The sequence below is a fragment of the Colobus angolensis genome, unplaced genomic scaffold, assembly GCF_000951035.1.
Source record: "Colobus angolensis palliatus isolate OR3802 unplaced genomic scaffold, Cang.pa_1.0 Scaffold750, whole genome shotgun sequence".
In the NCBI taxonomy this organism is placed as follows: Eukaryota; Metazoa; Chordata; class Mammalia; order Primates; family Cercopithecidae; genus Colobus; species Colobus angolensis.
The window spans coordinates 35,215-37,456 of NW_012121266.1; the positions used below are offsets into that span (position 1 = coordinate 35,215).

At 58.2% G+C, this 2,242-nt stretch overlaps 1 protein-coding gene across 1 annotated transcript in view; it reads right to left on the reverse strand.

The window, feature by feature from the left end:
• TTLL12 (tubulin tyrosine ligase-like family member 12) overlaps positions 1-2,242 on the reverse strand; it is a gene marked incomplete at its 3' end in the record, with an annotated part of 32,701 nt that overhangs the window by 13,905 nt on the left and 16,554 nt on the right. The window contains exons 2-3 of the mRNA XM_011927931.1: positions 1,804-1,973; positions 1,470-1,481 (exon numbers count right to left, since the gene is read on the reverse strand). Of these exons, the coding sequence (XP_011783321.1) occupies positions 1,470-1,481; positions 1,804-1,973 (182 nt within the window). The remainder of the gene's footprint in view (positions 1-1,469; positions 1,482-1,803; positions 1,974-2,242) is intronic.

A 2,242-nucleotide genomic window follows, 5' to 3' on the forward strand; every position in this document is an offset into this window, starting at 1 on the left:
CTCCTCCTCTTCAAGCTTCTCAAACAGGGCAGCAGGGGTCTCTACCGCCTGTCACCAGGCTGTCACAAGCAGCAGATGAGACTAGATACGTGGTATACCTACTGTCCACCAAGCACTTGCAATAAACACACCGGCAGTCACTAGCATGACCCTGAACCTCGGGCCACTGCAGGGCTGGCCCATGCTTTCCATCTTGCTGCCTGCAGGCCGGGGACACCACAGCTGCTCAACAAAAGCAAAGGCCCTACACGCCGGAGGCCAGCGCAGGCAGACAGCACGGGGGCTACCACACAGGCCTCGCCCACACAGCCAGGTCTTCTGGAAGCACCAAGGCTTTTTTGTGGGAGAGGCTTCCAGTCCCCAGACACAGGATCCCTGCAGCTGAGCTCCGACAGAAGCATGTGGGGCTGTGGCACAGGACGAGCCGTCTCTACCCTGTAGGACACAGGGCTGACCATAATCCTCCCAGAGCCCGGCCGGATTAGGAGGCACCAAACAGGTGCCTAAAGGGCAAAGCAGCCCCCAGCTTGCCTCCGTCTCCGTTCCCTTTTTAACATGAAAGGGACAGCCAATGTTCCAGTTCTTAGGCTGGGGGGCAAGTTCAGGAGTATTTATCTTCTTGTGCTTACATGAGTTTTGTTGGCCCGTCCTAAAATAAGTGGGTTTACTCTTGGCACTTGTGCTAGAGTGGGTGACCACAGGATGCAGGGCAGAGCCAGGCCTTCGGGGTGACCCTTGGCACGTGCAACAAGGGGTGCTGTACAAAGAGAGGTATGGGGATGAAGATGGAGAGCCTGTTGGGGCCTGGCAATCAGGGGAGACTCGGGGGGGATGAAGGCCTGGAAGCAGAAAGACCCAGAAGCAGGTGAGGCTGAAATGAACACTCAGGCTCCAAATCTGAGACTCTGGATTCCCAGCCTCCCACCACCCACAGCATGGCTGGCAGCGGGTTCTGTGGTTGTAGGCCCGAGACACAACGTGAGCTGGGAGCTCCAAGGGCTTGCAGAGAACGTGTTGTTCAATGCAACAGGTGAATGCATTGAATTCACCTGTTCCTGGGCCTGAGCGGCACAGAACTCACTTCACTGAACCTGAAGGGGAGGGTGACCCCAAGCACACATGGGCGGGGGTGCTGGACTCTCCATATTTCTGGGGTGGCTTGCTACTGCCCACTCACAGCTGGAGGAGGAGGCAGGAGAAGCTCTGCAGAAGACACCAGACGCCTGCCCAAAGAGCTGTGCATGGACACAGGCGCCTGGCAAGTTTCTCCGAGGGCCCACAAAACCTGTGGCGGAGGGGCCTGCAGGCCTGTCCTAGGGATAGCCACTCTTGGTCCCTAGGGGCAGGAAGCCTGGGGTACAGTCTCAGCTCTGCCCTAACTACTCCATGGCCCTTGGCAAGGCCAGGCCTGCTCTGGGTCTCAGGTCCTCAGGTGTTCCAGGGCCCAGCCCAGATTCCAATTCAGCAGGACCAGAAAGGGGCTGTGACCACGGAGGAGTAAGGCTGACCTGCACCCTTAACCTGGAGGGTGACCTCGGGCAAAACGAACTCCTAATCCCCTGTAGCAGGACCACTGTGACAATGAGACTGCTGGGAGAGGCTGTCAGGCCACAGTCCATCCGGCCACCACAGAAATGCTATGTTGCCATGGACACTACTCTGAAGCCCGGATGGACACACCACTGGCCACATGTGCTTGCCGCAAAGCTGTCCTGAGGAAGATGTCCAGGAGAATCTGCATTACTGCATCTCCCACCTTTCACCAGGTGAGGGTCGTGGTGGTGTCTCTGGCCAGGCTCCTACCTGTTGGGGTTGGCTGCCTGGAGCCCGCTCTCCCTGGTCACGATGACCTTGTAGCACAGCTCGCTCCCCGGGTTGGGCTGCTTTCTCCGCACCTCCCAGGCTGCCTCGTCCTCCTCCTCTTCCACTTCCTCCACTTGCATGATCCCAAACACCTCCCCAGCGTCGAAAACCTGAGGGCCAGAGCTCAGGTCAGCAGGGGCATGGGCAGGAGACCCTACCCCTAATGCCTTCACCACCGGCTCCAGAAAGCCACCCAAGGTGCCACACCCAGGCCTCAAGGACAAACTTGTCTCCTTCAGAGGAGTGAGACCTGTTTAATGCAACTACACACAGTCTTATGGGCGGGCAGATTGAAGCTCCTGGAGATTTCAGGGTCAGAATGGGGATCTAACGTACCCCACCATCGCCTGAGCTGTCATCCAGAGCCCCTTGTCCCACC